Below are 26,793 nucleotides of genomic sequence, written 5' to 3' on the forward strand. Positions count from 1 at the left end.
CTCTGTTTAGAGATTGTTCTTCTGGTGATTCTGTTACTGTCTATCAGCAGACCTGGGAGACAGGCTCTCTCCTCTGAGTTTCAGTGGTCAGAGCACTCTCTGCTGGCAAGCTCTCCTCTTACAGCTAAGGTGCACAGATATCTTGCCTTTGGACCTCCTCCTGGCCGAAAAAGAAGTCCCAAAATTAGGACCTTTCTCAGAAGCTGTGTTGCTTTGGCAGGTCACAGAAGCTGTCAGCTTCTGTGGTGCACACTCTCACCTGTGCAGACTAAGTTCCTAAGTTCAGCTGAGTCCAGGAACCAAGTTGGCGCCTGCTGCTCCTGAGGCAGAGGGCTTCCGAGCCAGGCAGACACTTGTCCTCTGGCCGGGAGGGTGGCCGGATGTCTGCAGCCCGAAAAGGGTGCTGCCTCAGCCTGAGCAACATTTATAACAAAGCTATAATAAAGCAAATTAAAAGTATAAACAAAAAAAACAAGCACTTCAATTTATTCCATTAAACTTAGCAAATAAGTTGAAGCTCCACCCACCCCCAACCCTAACACACAGAAAGACACACATACAAAATGAATTAAAGTGTAGCCCCTGATGAGAACTAGGTCATCCCCTAACTTTCCTAGAGTTCAACAATGGAACAGAATTGAAGATCCAGAAATGAATCCAAATACCTATGGTCACTTTGTCTTTGACAAAGGAGCTAAAACTATCCAGTGGAAAAAAAAGACAGTATTTTCAACAAATGTTTCAACTGGAAGTCACCATGTAGAAGAATGCACATGTATCCATTCTTATCTTCTTGTACAAAGCTCCAAAGCATCAAGGACCTCCACCTAAAACCAGATACACTGAAACTAATAGAAGAGAAAGTGGGGGAAAGCCTCTGATACATGGGCACAGGGAGAAATTTCCTGAACAGAACACCAATGGCTTATGCTCTAAGATCAAGAATTGACAAATGGGACCTCATTTAATTGCAAAGCTTGTATAAGGCAAAGGGACAAAATAGGACAAAATGGCAACCAACAGATTGGAAAATATCTTTACCAACCCTATATCCAATAGAGCGCTAATACCCAATATATACAAAGAACTTAAGAAATTATACCCCAGACAATCAAATACCCTATTAAAAATGGGATACAGAGCTAAATAAAGAATTTTCAACTAAGGAAACTCGAATGGTCAAGAAGCACCTAAAAAAAAAAATTCACCATCCTTAGTCATCAGGTAAATGCAAATCAAAACAACCCTGATATTCCACCTCACACCAGTCAGAATGGCTAAGATCAAAAACTCAGGTGACAGCAGATGCTGGCGAGGATGTGGAGAAAGAGGAACTGCTCCATTGTTGTGGGATTGTAAGCTGGTACAATCATTCTGGAAATTAGTCTGTAGGTTCCTCAGAAAATTGGAAATAGTATTACCTGAGGACCCAACTATACCACTGCTGGGCATATAGCCAAAAGACGCTCCAACATATAACAAGGACACATGCTCCTATACGTTCATAGCAGCCTTATTTATAATAGCCAGAAGCTGGAAAGAACTCAGATGTTCCTCAACAGAGGAATGGATTCAGAAAATTTGGTTTATTTACACAATGGTGTATTACTCAGCTATTAAAAACAATGACTTTATGAAATTCTTAGGCAAATAGATGGATCTAGAAAATATCCTGAGTGAAGTAACCTATTCACAAAAGAACACACAGGGCATGCACTCACTGGTAAGTAGATATGAGCATGCACTCACTGGTAAGTGGATATTAGCCCCAAAGCTCAGAATACCCAAGATACAATTCACAGACTACATGAAGCCCCAAAAGAATGAAGACCAAAGTGTGTATGCTTCAATCCTTCTTAGAAGGTAACAGAATACTCTCAGGATCAAATATGGAGACAAAGTGTGGAGCAGAGACTGAAGGAAAGGCCATCCACAGACTGCTCACATGGTGATCTATCCCATATACAATCACCAAACCCATATACTACCATGGATGCCAAGAAGTACATGCTGACAGGAGTGTGATATAGCTATCTCCTGAGAGGCTCTGCCAGAGACTGCTGTATACTGAGGTGGATGCTCACAGCCAACCATTGAACTGATCATGCATTCCGTTCCCCAATGGAGGAGTTAGAAAAAGGACTGAAGGAGCTGAAGGGGTTTGCAACCTCATAGGAAGAACAACAATATCAACCAACCAGAGCTCCTTGGGTCTAAACCACCAACAAAGGAGTACACATGGAGGGACCCATGGCTTCAGCCATAAATGTAGCAGAGGATGGCCTTGCCAGGCATCAATGGGATAAGATGCCATTGGTCCCATGAAAGCTTTATGACCCACTGTATGGGAATGTGAGGGCAGGGAGGCAAGAGTGGCTGGGTGGGTGGGGGCACACCCTCATAGAAGCAGGAGGAGGGGGGATGGAATAGGGAGGTTCTAGATTGGAATAGGAAAAAGGGATTACATTTGAAATATAAATAAGTAAGATATCCAATAAAAAAAAAAGAAATGAAGAAGCAAATCAGACTGGGAGAGAAACTAATAAAATACAATGATCAAAATCATAGCCAGAATTGATTAAGAATAGTAACTCATATGAAAATGTGATTAAATATAAAATAATTTACAATACCACATAGGAAAATCAGAAAATAGAGAAAAACACAATTCAACACAATAAAAGCAGAAGGAAATGTTGAAGGTAGAAATGGTGCCACCATTTAATCTTGGCAATCTGGAGACAGAGGCATGTGGATTTATATAGAAAAATTCTATCTCAAAACGAAACAAAACAAAACAAAACAAAACAAAACAAAACAAAAAAAAACCCAAAAATAAAATAAAATAAAGGTGCCAATGAAAACAAAAGCAAGAAACATACACATATACAGATGTCTTGCTAATAATACAGATGCTAAGGTTTTTAATGTTTCTTTACTTGTCTTACTTAAATATTCATTGACGAAATATATTTTCAGGTTATTTCAAATGGTTGCAAGTCAATTTAATCATAATCAGAATGGCTAAGATCAAAAACTCAAGCTACAGCACATGCTGGTAAGGATGTGGAGAAAGGGGAACACTCTTTTATAGCTGGTGGGATTGCAAACTTGTAAAACCACTATGGAAATCAATGTGGTGGTTTCTAAGAAAATTGGAAAGATTTCTACCTGAAGACCCAGCTATACCCCTCCTGGGCATATATACCCAGAGAATGCTTTACCATTCCACCATACTGTGAGTACACATGCTCTTTTCATAGCAGCCTTATTTTTAATAGCCAAGAGCTGGAAAAATCCAGATGTCCCCCAACAAAGGATGGATACAGAAAATGTGGTTCATTTACACAATGGAATACTATTCGGTTATTAAAAGTGAGGACACCATGAATTTGCACGCAAATGGATGGAACTAAAAGAACATTATCCTGAGTGAGGTAACTCAGGACCAAAAGGACATGCATGAAAACACAGGGCCAAACATGGAGCAGAGACTAAAGGAAAGGCCTTCCATTGACCGGCCCAAATTGGGATCCATCCCATGTGCAGGCATCCAACCCTGACAGTATTACTGGTCCCATATTGTGTTTGCACATAGAAGCCTAGCATGGCTATTCTCTGAGTCTCTACCAGCAGATGACTGAGACAGATACAGATAATTACAGCCAACCATTGTACTGAGGTCAGGGACTGCTATGGAAGAGTTAGGGGAAGGTATGAAGGAGTTGAAGGGGATTGTTGCTCCACAGGAAGAACAACAATGTCAACTAACTCAGTCCTCTCAGAGCTCCCAGAGACTAAGCTTCTAACCAAATAGTATACCCAGGCTGATCTATGGCCCCTGGAACATATATATGAAGCTGAAAACTGGCTTGTTTGGCCTCAGTGAGAAAGGATGTGCTTAATCTACAGAATATTGATGCCCCAGGATGCTGGTAGGGGTGAAGTGGGGGTGGATGGGAGCACCTTCTCAGAAGCAAGGGAGAAGGGAAATGGAGAGAACTCAGGGAGTGGGGACCAGGAAGGGAGGCAACATTTGGAAAGTAAATAAATAAAATAATTTAATAAAAAATTTGAAATTAGATGGATATGTGGTAAGCAAATCTGATAAAGGGTTAGTTTTATAATGAATCAGAGACATGTAATCATGTGATGTTTAGTGCTTTTCCAATTAAGAAACAAACAAACAAAAAAATCACTGAGATGTAGGAAATAAAATTCACTGTATCCCATTAAATTATCAGAAGAACATTCTGTTGGCCCAACTATGCAAAGGGGTTCAGTGTCAGAAAAGTAAGCTAAGAGTGAATGAATCCTTATGGACAATTTCTAGCTCAAGACTGTAGGGTCATTTTTTTGGAATCCTTCTCTTACCAGCATAATTCTGGGCTTATATTAAATGCCAAAAATATAGCCTTTACAATATATAATTCTACAATGAAATGGTAGTCACAGACTCTGAAGTATGGTTTGTTCATAAATATTTCTTCAATACATTTTTCCAAGGAATATAGTTAGTGTATTGTGGTGGTAAAACCGTACACTATCACAAAATACAACATAAAATACAATAAATATATTACATACAAACCTTCCAATTTATAAGTATACTAAGGAATCTGGACTTCAAATCAATTAAGTGAAAGTACTTTGGGAAATATTAAAATATTCTTTTGTCTGGTGTACTAAGATTAGACTTGTTTACAATTTTGGTAGTGGTTTTATACAAGACACTAATGAATGAGTCCTCTCATATAATTAAAAAAACTATTTTACAGTTACAGCTGTTAAATATAAGTTCTTACTCAAACTAAATCTTTTATATTTCAAATAATGTATTCATGTAAACATTTTTCAAAGTTAATAAAAGTACAATATATGGTAACAAAAGATAGACTCTTGTACTAGTCATACTTAATATTTTTTAAAAGTATAAATTCTAAAGCAGTTTAGAAATTAATACAAAAAAATCAAGTGAATAAGTAAACAATATCACTTAAATTATCTTGGATAAATAAAATAAACATAGATCATAGAAATCTCTTGATATCAAAGAAGTTATTGAAGCTTTTCAAAGTGGGAGTGATGTACAAGCCATATTATTCTTTCCATAATAAAAGAAAGGGATTGTTTGTTTGATTGATTGTTTCTCAAGAGATTTTTGAGAAACATCTAAGGATGAGAAAAAAATCCTGTTATCTAAAATCACCTTCAAAAACTATAGCGTAATGGTTTTAATAGACTATTTTTAAACATATTTCATTTTATAAATTAAAAGAGGAGAAAGACTGAAATGTGGAGAGCTGACTGTATCTTAGAATGAGCTGAGTGGTGTTAATCCAGCTTGTATATTTTCAGTGATTAGTTAAACTGTTTTCTTTACAACAGAGAAAGAATGTCTCTCCATAATAATAAGATTCTTGATAGAAATATTAGCTGAATAATGCCATGGATTATCAGTTTTCTACCATGAAACATGTCGGCAATAAGCTTTTTCTGTTTCTTAACCCTTTGTAAATAAAAGTTGCCACCTCATATCAGGGAATAGGGTCACTTTCCTATTGTGTGTGCTGGTTGGAAAGAAAGATAAAATGAGTTAAAATCTGTACCTAGACATCTGGTTTCTGATCCACTCCACAGACCAGAGGAGAGGCATTCCCGTACAGCAGAGCCCACAAGCATGAATCCCAAATCACATGTGAAGATGGCTGTGGAGCCATAGGAAGTTTGAGTTCCAATCTTATTTCCATTTGGAGGTGTTGGTAACTCTCCACAGGAGATGACTTATAAACAAAAATAAACATGCATGAAACATTATTTAAATGCACCTGTTAAAAATATCATGCTGTTTACATTTTCAGTTATCTTCGATTTGATTTTCTTAAATATAAAAATGGCGTTTGTAAAATAAATTGTATGTGAGAGAAAAGAAAAAGGATACGATATAGATTAATATTTATTCTTTATGTTTGGAAAACTTAGAAGCTGCTATAGTATTTAGAACTCTAGCTTTATTATCATTATTTCTTAACCTTAGTATCTTGTGTCACAGGTCAACCAAAATCTCTTTGGTTAACCAAAAACTTATATCCAAAACTTATTACTAAAAAATTATAAAAAATGTTACCTACATATATCTCTCTCTATATATGACAGATATAATATAGCTAGTTATCTATAATATTTTTGGTTGTGAGCCTAGCCTTTAACAGCTGAGCCATCTCTCCAGCCTGGTTATCTATAATATTAAATTTATTACCCATAATAATCTCATTGGACTGTTTATTCACTTATAAAATCTGAGTTCTTGTGCTATATTTTATGCCATAAATGTCTTTGTATTCAGGATAAAAGGTTGAATTTTAATCAATGTATCTTCTGGAATAAAATAACAAATAGGTAAAGGAAATTGAGAAGAATTTCACTTGACTATCCTTTATTTAGTTAGGTTGTTTTTTTTCTAGACACAGACACATTTTTAAAAATATATGCAAATACACTGATAGTTTTCAATTTGATTAAATAATATTTTAGTGTCATGTAAATTTGAATATAGCTGGTATTTCAAATATATCATGACATTAAATTATCTCAAAAATTTTATAAAAGCATGAGAGTTTCTTATTTAGGAAATTGAGGATCAGAAAGTATAAGCTTCATACAGCACTGTTATTGAAAACATTGTGCTTAGATTATCTGAGTTAAAGACCATTTTTGTATTTACAGACTCTGCGCCTTGTTTGTAATAATTAACGCATTATTCAGTTATATTTTTAAAACAATAAATTTAACATCTAAGACTGAAAACACTACACAGATGACATTAAGTAAACTATCAATAGAAATATAATTTAGTTGCTAAAATAAGATTTTTTATCCATATCTCATAAATTAATTTTATTTATAGTATTTGCTAAACATAATTAGTAAGCTTTAAACTGTAATGTGAATAATTTTGTTAATGCCATCATGTCACTTGTAATGATGGTTCATACCTAAAATCTGGAAACTAGGAAGCCCATTTGAGTCAATGATTTTGTGAATGTCCCATCTCAAAGGAACACACTCATGGGTAGACAAAAACATTCTCATTTTTTTTCGTGGGTGTGTTTAGAAAGAGAAGTAATGCAAGACATGAAATCACCAAGAAGAGTTTCCAAAACAATGTACTTACTTTGGCAGTACGGTCTTTCAGTTCTCCAACTCCAAGTACCATTAGGAAGGCATTCAATAGAAGCAGGGCCAAGCCCATGATAACCAGGATCACAGCTGAAAACCACCTTAGTTTTGTATTCATAATGTGAGCCATTCACAATTCTCCATCTTCCATGATCCAAGGTAAAGGAATTGATACTTGGACATGTAACAACTGTGTAAATCCAAACAACATAGATGCTAGTAAGGCAAGTACCATTCCAGTACCTAAGGAGAGCTAAAATGTATTGATCTTTTATGCTGACATTGATTTAGCTAATTCTCTACTGTGTTAATGAGTTATTTCAGAATTCCAATAGTGAATATATCCAGCTAGAATCGCAGTTACTTCGCTCGCTGTCATTCCTTATTATTAAAATGTTTATTGAAGAACTTAGTTTCAGAAAATGTCCTTGATCAGAATGGTCTTTGTGAACAAGAGCTATGTTTGCTCATTAAAAAGTTGCTTAGGATACATAAAAGCAATATTAGACATCTTTTAAAGAATACACATAATTGAACAATCCTCACTTTAAATGAAATAATGAGATTCAAATGTTAGTAATAATTGTGGCAAGAAATTGAAATAGAGGAAATAAAGCATTACTTAATTTTTCATCGAAATAATTTTCAATTATAATTATATATTTATTAGTATACTATGATAGTAACAAAAGCAATGGAAAAATTCTAAATGTAAGTAAGAAAAAAGACACTAAGTAAAGTCAAGGTTATGGGTAATCAGCATCATTGTGTGGTCCTAAAAATTAGAGCTTGGTTTACTGAAATAGAAAATTATTAGCACATATGTTTAAAGCTTTCCTATACCATAAATTTATTAAGAAATGCTATTTTACAAAGTAAATAAAACTTAGTTACATAAAATACAAAAATCACATTTTAGACCTTTATGTATTTTGGAATTTCTAAAATTGAACAAAACACCTGTTTCCTGTCCTTCAGTATTTGATAACAAAACACAGATCCATTAACTCTTATTTTTATCCTAGGGCATTTCAGAAAATAACTTTTAAAAGCCAATAGTACACAAAAATTTAAGTCATAGAACATATTAATTGCAAACTACTGACAAATTTCCATTAGCGTACATACCAACACAGCGAGGGGTCTTATTGTGATTGCTCCATGTTCCATCTGACTGGCAGGTGGCTGTGGTGAGTTCCTTGGATGACAGTCTGTATCCATCATTGCAGAAGTAGGTAACTCGAGTTCCAACCAAGTAGTCCGTTGTAAGGATTCCTCCATTAGTTGGGGCTTTAGGAATTCCACAGGAAATTGCTGAAATACACATACACAATTAAGAAAACAGAAAAAGAAAAATGTCTTCAGGAAATAACTCCCAAACCCCAAGAATTTTTTGGCATACTATCTTGTTTCCAAAAGAAATTTACAGTACATCACAAAAAGAACTTTTAAGAATTGTATATTCGGAATAACTTATTTTAAACTACTAAGAATTTAATTGGTGACCCTGCATTATTTTCATGCTTTTTTTCTTAGATTTTTGTCATCATGTATTTAGTCTTAGCATTCATAAAGACTGTGTGGGAATCCAAGTCAGGTAAACAATGTTGTGTTTAGTGTTCTGTGCATGACACTGAGGTACACTGTCTAATTGGATTTATTCAACTTACTAAATATTACTAAGGGACCACAAAATTCTCATTGATATTTTGTCCAAGGAACCCCCCCCCAAAAAAAAAAACCAAAAAGGCTAATACTACTGAAGGTACTTCTTTTGCCATAGGTACAGTCACAATGTGTGATAGGTACTAAAGATACTATTGAGCACATGGGAAATGTTTGATACATACTAGGCCAGGATTTATTCTCTCAAAGATAACTAACTAGTGTCTCTCTCACAGTTTCATTTAAGATGTTTTGTTATAAACTATGATATTTTTAATTAAGGTGAGTATTATTTTTTCTGTTATGTTGTTCCTGTGAATTTATATTGTCCCACTTAATTATATTTACATGTGTATTTCACTTCATATAATTTTGAAATACTATATAGAAATTATGTATACTGACTCCTGTCCATGTTTGCTGAACACTTATACAATCAGCCTTTCTCAGATGATTAACTGTCCTATAGTTACTGTAAGCCATGTCTGACAGTATTTTGAACCATAAATACAATTAGATTGTTTTATCCATCCAGAAACAATTTGATCTATCGTGGTTCTCCACCTGCAAGATATGCTAGTATAATGACAGTACAAAGCCTGTGAGAATTACTGGCCTGTATGTGATGCTATGCAAAGTCCATTCCGTGAGATGGAATCCATACCCAAATCTGCTTGGTTAACCAAGAACCTGAGACTAGATAGCCAAGAGACCTATAGTAAAATCAAACACTACTTCTCTGAGTGAATGATAAATAAATAAATAAATAAATAAATAAATAAATAAATAAATAAAACACAGTTATATTAAGAGCACTTTCTCTTGCAGCAGTGATCAACAAGTACAGAGACCCACAGCCAGATATTAAGTAGAGTAGAGAGATTTTGGAACAAGCCATAAATTCAATATCTCCATTAAATGCCTTCCCTCAGGGTTCAGGGAACCCTGAACAAGAAAAGGCGGAAAGAATGATAAAGCCTTAAGGGATGGAGAAGACAAAGGGAACAAGGTTCTCTAACGACACTTATATGAACTCACATAGAAGGATGCAGCATGCACAGACCATGTACTGGACTGTACCACATGGGGTCACAGAGCTAAAAGAAGTGATCACATGACCCAGAATCTCTAATTGATAACCACTTGCAAATGAAGATTTAGTTTTCTCCAATGGACTCTCACTAGGCAAACAAACTACTCTTAACAGTAGCCCACATGCCCAGCAGTTAATGGCCAACAAAAAAAAAATGAATTCAATGGCATCATTGGAACTTCCTTAGCTCATTTTGTTGTAAGTTTTTTTCTCTTTTTGATTCTATCTTAATATTTTTAACTTATTTAATTTATATATTTTATCTTCTTGATGCTTATATTTCAGGTCATTTGTGTATGGATTTTGACTTCCTGTTCAGTGTTTTTTATGAGATTCCTGAGTGTGTGACCGAGTGGGTAACTGTTTCTTGTGCCTTTCTGGGCTTGTTTTCTTCTGTTTGTTTTGTTCTATCCTGTAGACCATTTGCATTTTCTAGTGTTAGTTGTGTTTGTTTTATTTTGTTTTACATTTATCTCTTAGAAGCCTCTTTTTTTTCTACAGAGAAACAGAAAGGGGGTGAATAGGGATTGGAGGGATACAGGGAGAAACTGGGAGGAGGAAAGGGAGGTGAAACAAGAATCAGTATACGCTATCTGTGAAACAAAACTATTTTAAATTAAAGGTAAAAATAAGATGACCTGTGTTTGTTATGCACATCAAGATATATTAACATATTTATGTATAGTATTACTCCACTATCAATCAGATTTAGTATGTATCTGCTATATCTAGTATTTAATCCATTACCAAAACTATCAAAATAGTTCTTGGATCCTGAAATAGTAAGCATGTAAATGATTCTAGAATTACTTTTTATTTTACTATAGCAAAACTACAGGAAAGAGAAACATGTGTTTCATTTATATTATAAAGGTCATTTCTGTTTATATTTCATTTCTAATAAACTTGTTCCCTTTTATTTTGTAAAATCCATCATGTGTTCAAACTCCTTATCTATTTGAATGAAATATTGTAAAATGGAATATAGAGAGTACAAATTTAGTCACATGAATGCAAACCATGTAAAACTGAATGACAGAAACAACACGGCAGAATAGTTTGGTCTATTGTAATTTCATGACCTAAAGGTTTTGAATAAAAATTATATTAACAATCTCAAAAATATTGTTATCCTTTCTTTTAATTATAAAATCTCTAAACTGCTGTTGTAAAATTAAATGATAGCATGATACCTGTCTCACTAATACTTATATTTTCTGATATTCATGAGGGTGATTATAATTTTTACTAATTTTTCATTCCCCAATATACCCTGACAATAATTAGGCATTTACTGAGTACCTATACTGACAAGCACAAACATATGCTTGTGGATTTATGAATGTACACATGCCATACATGAACACACACATATATAGACACACATACATTATTGAACCTAAGTCATGGTAAACTAAGTATAGTCAAATGTTATGAGTTTCACTCATATTAAAAAAATGGATAAATTTTAGAGCTGTAGTATAAAATGCCATAGTCAAAGGAGTGTACAAATATCTTCTTCACAAATAGCTCAATTTTATCTTATATAGTGGTTTGAATGAAAAATGTGCTTCATATACGTGTGCTTAGTGCCCAGTTGATGAACTGCTTAGGGGGGTGAGAAGGTGTCGCCTTGTTGAAGGCGATGTGTTGCTGACAATAGGTTTTGAGGTTTCTAAAGCCCATGCTAGGTCCAGAGTATCTTTTTTGTTTGTTTTTTGTTTGTTTGTTTGTTTGCTCTCACTCTCAATTCACTAATATTAGAACCTACTTATTTGGGATTCCTGACATATATTTAAGTCCAACTGAGATATCTAGCCTTGGTGGCTAAATACTTACTGAACTATTGAACTTTCCATTAGAAGAGAACCATTAGTAATTTATGTGGTCCAGAGCATGTAAGCTATTCTAATAAATGCATTCTAATGATTCCCACTCTACTAAATTTAATATAGTAAGCATAAAATTCTTAGTATTTTATAAATAGTATGTATCTTATTTTTAAATATTTTATATTTTATTTGTCACACACACACATACAAACACATGCACACACACACACACACACACACACATGTATATGTGTATATATCCTCTATGACCAAGAAAGAAAAAGATTGGATACAACTTTGTTTGGGAGAATCATCTCTAAGAGGCTGTCATGGTTGCTTCTTTACAGAATGACAGGAAAGCAGAATTTAAAATCAAGGCAGTGACTGGAAATTCACTATTTCTTCAGAGTAGCAACAGTACTTAGTTTAGTAATGGTTTGAAGTTATTCATTTCCTGACACCAGTCCATGTCTGGTTGTCAATCAGTGGCTATGCAATCTTCTAAAAGAAAAATAATTAATGGTACTCAATCAAAGAGAGCTAAGGAAAATTTCTATTTATAACTTCTCATACTATTTAACTAATACTGAAGTAAGTAAATACCATGATGTCTAAGATATTGACAGACAAGAAGAATAGTTCATTACAGAACATAAACAAAAGTGACATTAAAAGTCTGAGTAATATGAATAGCACTTCCCAGTGACATCAGGAAAATACCCAAATTGGTCATATCTCCAACAAACATATTTTTACAAAATAATACTTTATGAATGTTTCAATAAAAATAATAGATCAGTTTGAACTACAAATATTGTATAGTTTTACAAGATCAAATACATTTCTTTACAATGATACTCCAACATGTTTATTGTAACAACAGAAAATGTCAAATAAAAAATGATAAAAAAGTGATGTAACTCAACATGTGTAAATTTGATAGTATATACATAAAATTAGTGAAATTATAGTATTGACTCTAGAAAGAAACTGAAAACATTCAGAAACAGTAGGATGATGAGTTTTTAAAGATAAATTCAGAGATTCAGTAATCTCCCAATCAGGCACTCAAAACCACCTGAAACTCCAGTTCCAGCATCATCTAAAGCTACCACCTGTGAATAGCTGTATTCACCTACACACACACACACACACACACACACACACATTAAATCAATTAAACCTAATGAAAAATATAACTATATTAAGTTTTTCAATTTAAAGTTTATTTAAAGCTTATATATGTATGTATACATACATGAAAATATGTACTCATGACAAATCTTTATGTAACTATAATACAAAGTTTTAATATCAAAGTATTTTAATATTCATTTAAATGATATTTGATTTAGTGTACTTCCTATGATAATTATAACATGAGATCAACTATTCCCTTACAAATTTTACAGCTGGTTTTTCTGGGAGCTCTCTGTCATATTAGAGATAGCTACCAGCATTATTTATTTACTGAAACTGTTCTTCCTTATAAATTTCGAGATGACAGCATTACTACAGAGACATTTATATTCTGGTTTACATATGGAGATGATTTATAGTGCATACATGTATAGATGTATATTATATGTCTGTACATACAAATGTGTGTACATACACACATAGATGAGTGTGTATAAAATTTTCATGTTGAGAAATAAAGTGATGAATTAAATACTTTAAGAAATTTAAATCAAGCATGGGACGATGATACATTTGATGACACACTTCTTTAATCCCAAGACTTGAGAGGCAGCAGTTAGATCTCAAGGATTCAAGGCCAGTCTGGTCTACTGAGGGAGTTCAAGGACAGGCAGGACTACACTGAGAAACTTACCTTGGGAGGGGGAGAATTTTAAGTTTCCTGCCATTATTTTGTATAGTTGAAGTTTACTTTGACTTGTTTACCCTACCTAAATTCAAGAATGTCATTACGTTTTCACATGACATCTTAATCAAAAGTTCATTTGTCATTTTATTATCACATGATCCAATGTTCACAGACTGTTTTGCTTTGTAAAAAATTTACAAATGAAAGTTAGAATAAATTCCTGCTGAGTTAGAAAACAAGAAAAAAAATAACCAGATAATTAGCTACAATGTTTCTCACAAATTTGATCTTTGAGAGAATAAATTTGCATACTTTGTGCTAAAAATCTATGTTGATCTTACCCATCCTTAATACTATCTTTCTATACACTATGTCAATTTCCATCATTTTATCACTACAAAGTAACTGATATGATAAGCTGTGGCTAACATATGTACTTAAGTATAAATTTGTGACACAAAGATCATTTAACACCAAGAGATGTCAAATTTTGTATGTCTCACAATCGATTTTACATTTTTATGCCTGATTTCCAGGGAAGGCTCTATGATGTGCTTTCTCTTTTAACATATTTTATTTAGTTAATTAAATAATGATTTTATTTATTAACATCCCCCTCCCTCTTGGTCCCCCTCCCAGATTTATTCCCCTCTCCCCACTCTCCTTTGCCTCTAAGAGGGTTTCCTTCCCCCTCAAATCCGCACTGGGTTCCCCTTACCTGGGGCATCAAGTGTCTACCAGATTAGGAGCATCCTCTCCCACTGAGGCCACATCAGTCTTCTGATAGATATGTGCAGATGGGGGCTGGGGGAGGGGAGACTTGGACCAGCCCATGTATGCTTTTATGATGTGCTTTTAAATGTGTATATTTAATATTGTCTATTTTGTGATTAATGTAAAAATGTATGTTTAATTTGTATTAATGCATGTTTCTATTTTGGGATAAGATACTTCACCTTGGCAGGCAGGGACGGGTGCATCCCATGAATGATACCCATAGGATGATTTTCTGCAAACAGCACTACTTTTCCCAACGAGTCGGAACCCTCGGTCACAGGCCCAACGAACCACACTGTTCAGTTGTCCCCCTGTCTGACTGATGATGTATCCATGAGGTGGAGATTCTGGTGTGCTACAGTAAAAGGCTTTTCAAAGAAAAAAAAATAATCACTGCTTAATTAACAATTAGACATTCCTTATCATCCAAGCTTATAAACAATTATGCAATTAATCAGCTGATATTTTATTTCAATGACAATTGTACATTTTAATTTCTTTTAAAATCTCTAATTTCATGGCTTGTAAGGTATTTAACAATCTCTAGACTCTCTAATATGTTTTACTATATTCTAAAATGTCCCCTGCTTTTAAATGCTTTTGGTAACGTGTGAATGTTCAAAAGCTCTGGTATATAGCACTGAATTCAAGAAATTGAATTAGCTGTTGTCTGAAGGGTCTAAGTGTCATAGCTTGGGAAATATGGTAGAGTCTGTTGTTTGCATGCCACTGTGAAGTTGTCTTTAGATATCTGTATCATAGTAGGGCATTAATTTCATGTTGACTAGTGTTAAAATGGGCTTTGCTATTTCATAAATATCTTTGATACTCTATTACAGTTTCCTATATGATGATGGATTACTTATAACATTATAGATATTGCCAATAAAATGAAACTTTCCTTTTTGTGAAGTCTGAAATGACAAAAGATAATGTCTGTAGACTTTCCATATACATACTTTAGAGACCATTCAGTTTGTCATATTATGGTTATGTTTTGAAATGTCATTGTCATCTGAGGACACAGAAAATGGGAGATAAATAGTGATCAATAATTTAGAATATATGTGTCAGTAACTGTCACTTCCAACAGGAAAAAGTACATATTTACCATGTCAAACAGTTCTTGAGAGCTAAAATTTGTGTTTTCTTTAAACCTATATCAAAATTTGCCATGAATGTTAGCAAAAATAAAAATTGTCTCACAACATAATTAATATATTGCTTATAATTGTTTAATTTGGACATTTCCTCTTTATTTTGTTAAAATAATGTAAAATGAAATTTAATGTGACAAAATTCAAATGTTTAGGCATAATAATACAAAATAAAATTGATGAATTTCATGTGGATAAAACACTGACTAAATGCAATCATATATATAATTTTAAGAATGTTCTTTCGTCTTCAGATTGGTTAGGATACACATTTTGTAAGCAAGTAAATAATGTGGCAGTTTATATTTAAGATGTGAAAAAGCAATTACAATCAAATTATAATTATCAACTCATTCTTTTAAAATAAAAATAGCAAGGCATAATTATTTCATTTGTACATTATATGTAAAAATATGTATATATTTATTTAAGTGTACAATTTATAAGTAAATTCGTATAAATTAGCCAGTATCTACTCTATACAGTGTAAGCCATAAAGTGTTTGTAATTGAGAACTGTATCAGAGGTATTTACAAAAAATTTATAGTTGAAGGGATTCACAGTGATTAGCATGCGAAAAAGAATAATTTCAACACTGAAGAAAGGCATATTCCTCTAGCTTCTACTGTCATCTAGGATTATATAGTACAGAAATGCATCCCTCCAATAATGGAAAACATTTTATATTCAAACACCACCAACTTGCAACCTTTAATTTAAAATTAGTATACCTTACTATGAAAAGGAGGGCATATAAAATGATGTCATCTTGATATTAAATATATATATTGACATTTTCAAATTCACATTTTTAAAATAATTTTACTTATTCACTTTATTTCCCTCTCACTGCCCCCTCCTGGTCAGTTTTTTTTAAATTGCTGTTTTTCAGTTGTGCTCAATGATTTGTCTTTCAACACTTATGATACTTTAGCAAGACTACAAAAGATGGAGACTAACTGAAAGAACATATTTATAATTGTTTCCGCTTAAAGACATTTGATGTTAGTTATTTAAGTAATCGGATGATACATAGACTACACTATTACTATTTTCAGAGAGTTAATGGAAACAAATCTATTGAAAATTTTCAAACATTCAGTTTCAGTTAATTTATAATTAATTCATTTATATAATTGATGTAAGTTGTAAATACCCTATGGACAATTAGTACGAGCAAAAATCAATTAAAGGAAGGAGTGGAATTATTTCATCACAAATGAAGTTGAGGCATAGAGAGATTACCTCCAATTGTTCAAGAAAAAACAATGGAGAGTTTGTAAATTTATTAACATTTAAGAGATTTATAGTTAGATTCCTCTATTTTTGGTTTATCTTCATTTTTATGTATGTTTGATGCATTCATCAATGTACACAGAACATATACATGTCAGAAGTTGAGATCAATAGATGTGACAGGTTGCCAGTAAGAGTTACTACTGAAAATAAGGAGCCATCTTATAAGAAGATTACAGATCCTTGTTATCCATGTCCTTAACTGTGGAGCCTATCTTGGCCCCATCTTAATTCTTTAATGACAATCTCAGTGTTGATAGAAGTGAAATAGTTGCTACAGTCAAACGTTACATACCAATGTATCTTATCCTGAAGCCTTTCTTGTTATTGCCATGATCTGCAGACCATTGAAGAAATACTTCATGACCATTGCTTGTTACATTAAAAGCAGCTGCATAATCTCCACTGAGAGAAATAAGCACTGGACTCTGAATATTTGGTCCTTTGGAGAGAAAAATAATATAATAGATATAAATAAATGATTATATCCTGATTCATCTCTCATGTTTATATTCTTATAGTATTAAGTATCTAGGGTTTCTTTTTACACCCAATGCACCTTATCAATAATAAGGGAAAACTAATACAAAATGATAAATGATAAAATGTGCAGTATTTTAATGTTTTCTTCAAACTTCAATTCACAACAATTATCAGGGTAACTATATTATTCATATAGAATGGAGTCTATGTTATTAAAAATATCTATTGGATAAAAGCAAATGTTTGTATTGAACATGTACATGTATGGTTTGGGTATTTTCACTAAATTTATGATTATTCAGGAAATATAACCCATGGTTACCATCATACACCTGAAGAACATCAAACTCCTTTTCTGTCTGGAAGAATTCTACAAACATGCTGATGTTATAACCCTTTTCCACTGAGATGCTCCATGCACACATCTGCAAATTCGGGTAACTGTCTGGATAGCCAGGACTTAGTATGACGCCTGTAGAATCCAGTCGTAGTTCATTGGCAGGACAGAGCACTGTAAAAGAAGGCATCATTGCAAGTCTTTTGGAACACACAAAAAATGTATTTTTAAGACTAAATGAATGTTTATGTTCATTAACTACAAAGAAGATAATAGCTGATTTGTATTATTATTTAAAAAGATAATAATTTGTGTTAAATACCAGTTTTATTAAGGTACTAATTAAAATATGAAGCGAAGCCCTAAAATTTATTGTATTTATATCTTCTTTTTATTACATCAAAAATGTACTTATGGGAAATAATTACATGAAAAAGATAATACATTTTTAATTGTTCACACTTTCCCAATTATTCTTGTATTAATTTATATTTCCCCCTGTCTCTCCTATCTACACGGTAGTCTCATACGTTATTGTCCCTATTTTTAACAAATTTTCTTCTCTTCCTATACTTTTAACTCACTCAGGTACATGGGCCATTAATAAAGTAGCATTCTCTCAAGATTCATTTTGTCCAAAATTATTTCTGTTCTCAGGAATGTAATTAAAATCATGAAGACTTTATATAATTTCCAGTCAGTAGTTACCCTGAAGCTCTGGTGTTGGCTCCAGATCCTATCATATTGGCTAAAACACAAATTCTTATTTCATATTGCTTCTGGCACATTATGAGACATTCCAAAGATAACAAAGCAACATAACTATGGTCTATTAACTCCTCAATAATGTTAATTATTCCAACTCTTGTGTATACATTATTTGAATATTAGAACAAATAATGCATTTATCTATTTTAATTTGGGTTTGAAGATAGAGAATATCTAAATTATAAGGACTTTATTACACCAAAGATGTCATCAAAAAGATAACATGAAAAGAGCATAGGGTTTTTCCATGTAAAATTGTTCACCGTAAGTCACATTGTTCATAAATGCATCCATATACATCAAACATGTTTAAAGTTTGCATAAAACAAACATTCTATTAAAATGAAGGACATGACTATAACAAAGCATCTTTTATTTTATTTTTTTAGTTTTTACAGGATATTTTACTGATTTCATTTATATATTTTTTATTGGATATTTCCCTTATTTACCCTTCAAATGTTATCCCATTTCCTACTTTCCTCTCTAAAAACCCTCTATCCCTTCCTACCTCTCCATGCTTACCAACCCACCCACCCCTGCTTCCTGGCACTGACAGTTCCCTATGCTGGGATGTAGACCCTTCACAGGACCAAGAGCCTCTCCTCCCATTGATGACTGACTAGGCCATCCTCTGTGCTACATATGCAGCTAGAGGCATGAGGCCCTCCATGCGTTTTCTTTGATTGGTGGTTTAGGCCCAGGGAGCTGTGGGGTTACTAGTTAGATCATATTGTTGTTCCACCTATGGGGCTTCAGCTCCTTAGGTACTTTCTCTAGCTCTTTCACTGGAGACCCTGTGGTCCATCCAATGGATGGCTGTGAGCATCCACTTCTGTATTTGTCAGGCACTGGCAGAGCCTCTCAGGAGATAGCTATATCAGGCTTCTGTCAGCAAGCTCTTGTTGGCATCTCCAATAATGTCTGGTTTTGGAGGCTGTTTATGGGATGGATCCCCAGATAGGGCAGTCTCTGGATGATCATTCCTTCAGTCTCTTCTTCACACTTTCTGTAACTCCTCCCATGGGAGTTTTTGTTCCCCCTTCTAAGAAGAACTGAAGTATCCACACTTTGGTCTTCCTTCTTCTTGAGTTTTATGATTTTTTTTTGCAAATTGTATCTTGGTTATTCCGAGCTTCTGGGCTTATATCCACTTATCTGTGAGGGTATATCATGTGTGTTCTTTTGTGATTGGGTTACCTCAGTCAGGATGATATCCTTCAGATCTATCCATTTGCCTAAGAATTTCAAAATTTCATTGTTTTTATTAGCTGCATAGGACTCCATTATATACATGTACCACATTTTCTGTATCCATTTCTCTGTTGAGGGACATCTGGGATCTTTCCAGCTGCTGAATATTATAAATAAAGCTGCTATGAACATAGTGGAGCATGTGTCTTTTTTACATGTTGGAACATCTTCTGGGTATATGCACAGGAGTGGTATTGCTCGGTCCTTAGGTATTATTATGTCCAATTTTCTGAGGAACTGCCAAACTGGTTTCCAGATTGGTTGTACCAACTTCCAATCCCACCAGTAGTAGAGGAGAGTTCCTCTTTCTCCACATCCTTGCCAACATCTGCTGTCACCTGTGTTTTTTTATTTTAGCCATTCTGACAGGTGTTGGGTGGGAATCTCAGGGTGGTTTAGATTTGCATTTCCCTGATGACAAAGGATATTGAGCATTTTTTTTCAGGTGCTTCTCAGCCATTAGGTATTCCTCACTTGAAAATTCTTTGTTTAGCTCTGTAACCCATTTTTAATAGGGTTATTTGGTTTTCTGGAGTCTAACTTCTTGAGTTCTTTGTATATATTGAATATTAGCCCTCTATCAGATTTAGAATTGGTAAAGATCTTTTCCTAATCTGTTGGTTGCCTTTTTAACATTTCAAATGTTATCCCCTTTCCTGATTTCCCCCACCCAGAAATCCCCTATCCAATTCTCCCTCCTCCTGCTTCTATGAGGGTGTGCCCCCACCCACCCACTCGTGCCTCCCCTCCATGGCATTCCCCTACAGTGGGGCATCAAGCCTTAACATGACCAAGGGCCTCTTATCCCACTGATGCCAGACAAGGCAATCCTCTGCTACATATATGGCTGGAGTGATGCGTTCCTTCCATGTGTACTCCTTGGTTGGTGGTTTAGACACTGGATGCTCTGGTTGGTTAATATTGGTGTTCTTTCTATGGGGTTGAAATCCCCTTCAGATCCTTCAGTCCTTTCTCTAACTCCTCCATTTGGGACCCAGTGATCAGTTCAATGGTTGGCTGTGAGCATCTTTTATAACACTGTTAAATGCTTTTAACTTTAGGTTGAGGGTTGGAGAGATGGGTCAGTGGTTAAGAGCACTGGTTTCTCTTCCAGAAGACCCAAGTTCAGTTCCCAGCACTCATCTGGCCATTCACAACTGTTTGTAACTGTTATTCCAGGGGTCCAACACCCTTATCTAGACATACTTGTAGTCAAAACACCAATGTATATAAAATAAAAATAAATAAATATCCTTTTTTAAAAATAAATCCCACCAGCAATGGAGGAGTGTTCTTCTTAACATCCTTGCCAGCATCTGCTGTCACCTGAGTTTTGGTCTTAGCCATTCTGACTAGTATAAGGTGTAATCCCAGGGTTGTTTTGATTTGCATTTTCCTGATGACTAAGGATGTTGAACATTATTTTAGGTGCATCTCAGCCATTCAGTATTCCTCAGCTGAGAATTCTTTGTTTAGCTCTGTACCTCATTTTATATGGTTATTTGATTCTCTGGAGTCTAACTTCTTGAGTTCTTTGTATATAGTGGATACTAGCCCTCTATCAGATTTATGATTGGTAAAAATCCTTATCCCAATCTGTTGGTTGCCTTTTTGTCTTGTTTACAGTGTCCCTTGCCTTACAGAAGCTTTGCAATTTTATGAGGTCCCATTTGTTGATTCTTGATCTTACAGTAAAGTTATTAGTGTTCTGTTCAGGAATTTTTCCCCTATGCCCATGCTCACAGCAATCCATTGGACTGAGCACAGGGTCCCCAATGAAGGAGCTAGAGAAAATACCCAAGGAGCTGATGCTGTTTGAAGCCCAATAGGAGGAACAATAATATGAACTATCCAGTACCCTCAGAGCTCCCAGGGACTAAACCACCAACCAAATAATGCACATGGTGGGACTCATGGCTCTAGCTGCATATGTAGCAGAGGATGGCCTAGTTGGTCATCAGTGAGAGGAGAGGCCCTGGGTCTTATGAAGGGCCCCAGTATAGGGGAATGCCAGAACAGGGAAGCAGGAGTGGGTGTGTTGGTGAGCAGGAGGAGGTGGGAAGGGATAGGGCATTTTCATAGGGGAAAACAGGAAAGGGATAACATTTGAAGTATAAATAAAGAAAATATCTGATAAAAAAAAGTCAATGTATAAAAAAAAAAAGGTTGTACAACTCTTCCAATGTTTTCACTGAGGAGACTGTAGCGATTATAGAAACATTCGAATTCATAATTTTTAAGGTTTTGATAGACTGAAAATCAATCACATGACATTTGCTGATTCAACTAGCATGCATGTAGTTCTACAATTTTGGCATTAGATCTCACTGAATCAAAGGAATTAATCTGTTTAAATAAATTATGTCTGAAATATAAAATATAATGAATAAAATTAACTAGATTAATGGTTTCATATTAATAGGTTAGAGGGTGAGGTTTAACAGTTTAGACAATTTAATATTTTGAATTAATGTTTGTACATAGTACAAGAATAGAAAAAGTAAGTATAAAATGAATTATAGAAATGCAAAATGACTCTTTAATTGTGGGAAAATTTGAAAGATTTAGAAAGAAAATGGTCTAGCACTAATTTTCCAACTTTTGTAAGCTTCTATAAAATATAATAAATTATTGTCATGTATAAGCATGATCTAGTGTCAAATATGAAAATAACAATCCTTCTTTTAGAAAAAATAAAAAATTATTCATAAATTGACTGAAAACTATGGATTTAGAAAATTTTAAAGTGTTTACTACTTTGGAAATTTTGTGAATCTTAACTGAAAACTTATTTTTAATTTACTTTTGTTTTTATTTTTGTTTTTCCTTTTTATTTTATTGGTTATTTTGTTTATTTACATTTCAAATGTTTTCTCCCTTCCTGATTTCCTCTCCAAGATCCCATTCCTCTTCCCCTCTGTCTCCATGAGGATGCTCCCCCAACCACATGCCCACTCCACCACCACTGCCCTAGCATTCCCCTGCACTAGGACATCAAGCATTCACAGGACCAAGGGCCTCCCTTCCCTTTAATGCCTGACAAGGCCATCCTATGCTAAATATGCAGCTGGAGCCATGGGTCCCTCCATGTGTACTCTTTATTTGGTGGTTTAGTCCCTGGGAGATCTGGAAGGTCTAGTTGGTTGATATTGTTGTTCCTCCTATGGGATTGCAAATCCCTTCAGCTCCTTCAGTCCTTTCTCTAACTCCTCCATTGGGGACCCCGTGCTCAGTCCAATGGTTGGCTGAGAATACACAACTGTATTTGTCAGGCTCTGTCAGAGCCTCTCAGGAGACAGCTATATCAGGCTCCTATCAGCAAGCACAATAGTGTCTGGGTTTGGTGACTATATATGAGATAGATACCCAAGTGGGACAATTTCTGGATGGCCTTTCCTTCAGTCTCTGCTCCACATTTTGTCTCTGTATTTCCTCCCGTAAGTTAACTGAGAACTTTTAAGACAGATTTCTGCTTAAATAACTTGTCAACTAATTCTTAAAGGAACAGCATAGACATACTCTAAAAGATGACTAATTATATACTGTTTAGCCTCTAAAGTGTTCTGTAATTAGATATTAAACTAAGAAGAACTCTGTTGTAATTAATGTAAGAAAATTCTGATTTTAGAATAAAGACATTGAAAACAAGGAAAACCTGGCCTGTTAAATACTAACATTGTCCAGATTCCTTTGTTTACTTTCATGTAAGAACTATTGAATTAGGATTTAACATGGAGACTTTCTATCCAAGAGTTTGCAACTTAGCTTGTATGCTTTGGCCTAGGGAAAAAAATGTGTCATGGCCCTGATGGTTCACATCTTCTATGCCTTCACAAGTATTTTTTCATGCCCGATATCCTACACTGAGAGCAGGAGACCCTAAATTTTCCATTTGTTTTTATCTCTACCTGAATATGAATTCTATATAATCCTAAATTGGTTACAGAAAAGCCTTCTGTAAAGAACATATTTGAATAAATGACATCTACATTGTGGATATAAGTTACAGACGTCAGAATGAATACTCAGCAACTTCAGGATGCTCAAAGCAACCCTGACTAAAGTCATGAGACATTCTCACAGTGTGACTAGTTCATAACTATCTTTCTTTCTGCTAATTTAATGTACTCCTCCGAAAACCCTTCACCATTTCATAGGGATTCCAGTGAGGTAGGAAATCATATATCAATTTCTACTTTTATTAATTAAAATAATAATCAACTTATTTTTCCTGTTTGAGCCATAGCCCCACTTTGTAGTTCAGTCTGGATTCCACCTCAGTATATACTCAAGGTTGGCTTCTAATTTGCAGATAGACCTCCTGCCTTTAAAGTGTTAAGAAAACTGATATGAGTTAAAATACTGGCCTTACTATTTTTTTTTCTTTTAGGTTTTCTAGTAACAAGTTACTGTTTAGGAAATAGATTTCTGGGTGTGAGAAAAAATTTGAATAAAGAAATGAGCCAAAAAACTCTAAAAATAAACATAATAAAACAGTTCTATTTAATTCAAGTCAGCTACAATATATCATAAGTTACTGTGAGGTAGACTTATGGCCAGCACAAATCAACAGTGAAAGGTGTTTGAGCATCTTAAATATACTAGTCTTTCAAACCCTATCTTTAACTGCCTTGGTGACAGAGTAAATTCCTTTATAACCATATCCCGTTCTCTTATATGTCTCCTTTCATGTTCTACAGACATCCAGACAATCTTTCCGCTAAGCTTTTTCTAATAAAACTTTCACTGCCCATTTGGAATGCAGGGTTCCTTGCCTTCTTCAAGCTCAGTTTGATTCACACCTACTTACCCTTATTTTACAGGTTCCTGGATATACTCTGAACATGGTTTGCTGTCACTGGGAGGATTGGTCTGGCCTTCCACTGTGATCCTTATATAGTATGCTCAGTTAAAGGTTGTTTATTTGCTTGCTTGCTTTCCTGCTTGCTTGCTATTTTGGTGTGTGTCCATCTGCTGAACCCTCATTTTCATATTCTTACATGTAGCAAATAAGGAGTTCTATAACAAATGGCTAGAGTACCTTTTTCCTAATAAAATTAGTGATAGCCTTGGGCTTTCTTTTAGGAATTTTCCCTCTTTTTCTTTACCTTTCACACCTTGTAGAGAAAAAATACTTCATATAAGTTAAGCTGATATTAGGCTAATTATAAAAAATTAAATGTCAGAAAAAAAAGAGAAAGATTATTTTAATTGGCCCATCTAAGAAATAATTGGATTGTATACCTCAGAGTCATATTATCATTACTGGAAATGTTTTATTTTTATTTTTTTCTATTCTGACTTAAATACAAAACAAATGTTTATGTTAACACCTAATTCCCACAAATTAGGTGTTGCTTTGTGTGCAATCCCAACACTCATGAGACAATGGCAGGTGAAACTCTAGGATGAGTCCAACCTGGACCATAAACAAATATCTGTGAAACATCAGTACCTTGACACACTGGAGGTGCCCCATCCATCTGCAGTCGCTCTCCCAATCTGCAGGTCAGAATTGCATTGCCAACCAGTGTAAACCCTGGAAGACACTGATATCTGATAATATCACCTGTTAATGAAAAGGAAAGAAGGAAGCCTTCAGACAAGCTGCAGAGCGTAGCTCAATAGCTCTTTTAATTTAGGAGCAGAATTCTTTACATTTACTCATTTTCAATCAGTTTTAAAACACCATCAATTATAAACAGGAATAACTCTTGAACATTGAACAAATGAGGCTTGAAAGCACTCTCCAACCATGAATGAAAGCAGACATTAGTTACTGATCCAGGTTTCATGATGGATACCAGCTACGTTGAAGCTCTGGCCAGAAGGGAATACTATGTTTTACATAGGCATGATCCTTATATTGTTAGAGATTGCCATCTATTGTTTATTACTAAAGTTTCTATCATGGGTTGTGAGACACCATTTCTTCAAGCTCACAAAACAAATTTAATGTCCGAGATAAACAGCATTCATAGGTGTTTTTAATATTCCTTTTCTTCTTTCGACTATTTTCCTTCCTTCACAATCTCAACAAATCCCATCAACCTACAGGCTGTTCCAATTGTACATTTTATATTAATTTCTAAGAAAGATAGTTCTGCTATGAGGGTATTTTTTGCAAGTTATTTAAAAGACTTTACCTATTTCAAACTCATCATCTTCTGTCAGGATTTCTGCATTAGGGACAGGTGGTGGAGGTTGGCACACTCTCAGTTGGTAAGCTAAAAAGAAAATTAAATACTCTTTTTATTCCATTCCTGAAAAGCTCAAAGCATACATGTACATGAAAAATTACACAAAACTTCTTGAAAAAGTAAAATATATCTTACTTTTAAACATTCAATTACTTTTTAAAAAATCCTATAATCAAAGTAGAAAACAATTACTTCTTTAGTTGTTAGAATACTCTGGGTCTAACACTGTATTTATGACTCTTAAATCATGTTAGGTGGTTTTAAAACCTTAGGTTTTTTTGTTTGTTGTTGTTGTTGTTGTTGTTGTTTCTTGGAATGATCACAATTTTGAAAGATGCATTTGTGTCTTAATTTGTTCAATAGTGTCTAGTCTCAAGGTCCATCACAGAACTTCTTGTCCTTAGGAAAGTTACTGACATCTAATAACTCATTGGCAAACTTATAAACACTTTGCTGATAGTATCTCAGTTGACCTTCAAAAAATTATCTTATATATATGTAACTAGTTCCATGATGATTTCCATTTTACCAATTAGAAAACTATTGAAAGAAGGCTTAAAGTACCCAAATCACAAAGCTGTAATTGCTGAGCTCAGTGTGAACCTACTGCATCTAACTTTAGAATTTTAATTCATCCTGGGACATCAATGTACCTGTGAGATATATGTGTGTGGGAATATAGCATTTGCAATTATCATCATGGTCTTAAAATAACAATCCTCATTTAAGATGGTATTAGATTTATTTAAAGACCATCAAAGTCTCTGAATCCAAGTCTTAGAAACTAATTCAAAGATACCTAAAAAAATCAATGAAGTATATTTTGTTAACATTTTGTTTTCTCTAGGAATTTTTCAGACATACTAAATGGTTCTTCAATTGAGAAATGCGTTTTCAATTGCAGAAAATGAATGTTTTACATGT

At 34.3% G+C, this 26,793-nt stretch overlaps 1 protein-coding gene across 6 annotated transcripts in view; it reads right to left on the reverse strand.

The window, feature by feature from the left end:
* Positions 1-26,793, reverse strand: part of Csmd3 (CUB and Sushi multiple domains 3) — a 1,196,994-nt gene that overhangs the window by 72,828 nt on the left and 1,097,373 nt on the right. For all 6 annotated transcript variants that reach the window (XM_029469822.1, XM_021183659.2, XM_029469819.1 and 3 more), the window contains 8 exons: positions 25,816-25,896; positions 25,125-25,238; positions 17,633-17,821; positions 17,123-17,269; positions 14,554-14,742; positions 8,308-8,493; positions 7,175-7,369; positions 5,610-5,783 (listed from right to left, as the gene is read on the reverse strand). In XM_029469822.1, coding sequence (XP_029325682.1) covers positions 5,610-5,783; positions 7,175-7,369; positions 8,308-8,493; positions 14,554-14,742; positions 17,123-17,269; positions 17,633-17,821; positions 25,125-25,238; positions 25,816-25,896 — 1,275 coding nt within the window. The remainder of the gene's footprint in view (positions 1-5,609; positions 5,784-7,174; positions 7,370-8,307; positions 8,494-14,553; positions 14,743-17,122; positions 17,270-17,632; positions 17,822-25,124; positions 25,239-25,815; positions 25,897-26,793) is intronic.

This window comes from Mus caroli, chromosome 15 (genome assembly GCF_900094665.2).
Source record: "Mus caroli chromosome 15, CAROLI_EIJ_v1.1, whole genome shotgun sequence".
Taxonomy (NCBI): domain Eukaryota; kingdom Metazoa; phylum Chordata; class Mammalia; order Rodentia; family Muridae; genus Mus; species Mus caroli.